Here is a 533-nt window from a genome sequence, read left to right on the forward strand (position 1 = left end):
TATATATATAATTTATTTTCAAGTGATGAAATTTTCTCTATATATAAGACAAAAGATAGACTGCTAAAAAAAATCCCCCTCAAATAGTATAATTACATGTATCTCAATTAGAATATTGGATCATTCAGCCAATGAAGATATTTTCAATGCCCATGCAGGTTACTACAACCAGGGCCTCAAAATAAGCTACTTCTTGGATAAAATCTGCTACATGCACAATAGTATCTTCAAGAATAAAACAGCACACCTCTTCCCAGGTTATATGACTATGGTTATATGACTATGACCCCCTCTCCTTACCAGTTAAACAACACTGCAAGAAGACTGCTCTCAAATTGCAGACACCGGCACCATTGACATCCTCAGTCCAATGGTAGCTCTAAATCCCCGCCTATTAATCAGCCCACTATAAACACAACGGTAAAAAACCTACCTTCAGGAAACGTGAAATCTTATGGTTCACTCCACCCTTCTCCCTTAAGGTCAGATCCCTACCAAAACTTTTTTTATACTTTAAAATCTTTCTGCTACAG

General features: G+C 36.6%; 1 protein-coding gene across 1 annotated transcript in view; it reads left to right on the forward strand.

Moving 5' to 3' along the window:
- LOC106867952 (zinc finger BED domain-containing protein 5-like) overlaps positions 1–280 on the forward strand; it is a 5,029-nt gene extending 4,749 nt beyond the window's left edge. The window contains exon 4 of the mRNA XM_052974260.1: positions 129–280. Coding sequence (XP_052830220.1) covers positions 129–280 — 152 coding nt within the window. The remainder of the gene's footprint in view (positions 1–128) is intronic.
- The last annotated feature ends 253 nt before the right edge of the window (positions 281–533 follow it).

Source organism: Octopus bimaculoides, chromosome 18 (genome assembly GCF_001194135.2).
Source record: "Octopus bimaculoides isolate UCB-OBI-ISO-001 chromosome 18, ASM119413v2, whole genome shotgun sequence".
NCBI classification, from domain to species: domain Eukaryota; kingdom Metazoa; phylum Mollusca; class Cephalopoda; order Octopoda; family Octopodidae; genus Octopus; species Octopus bimaculoides.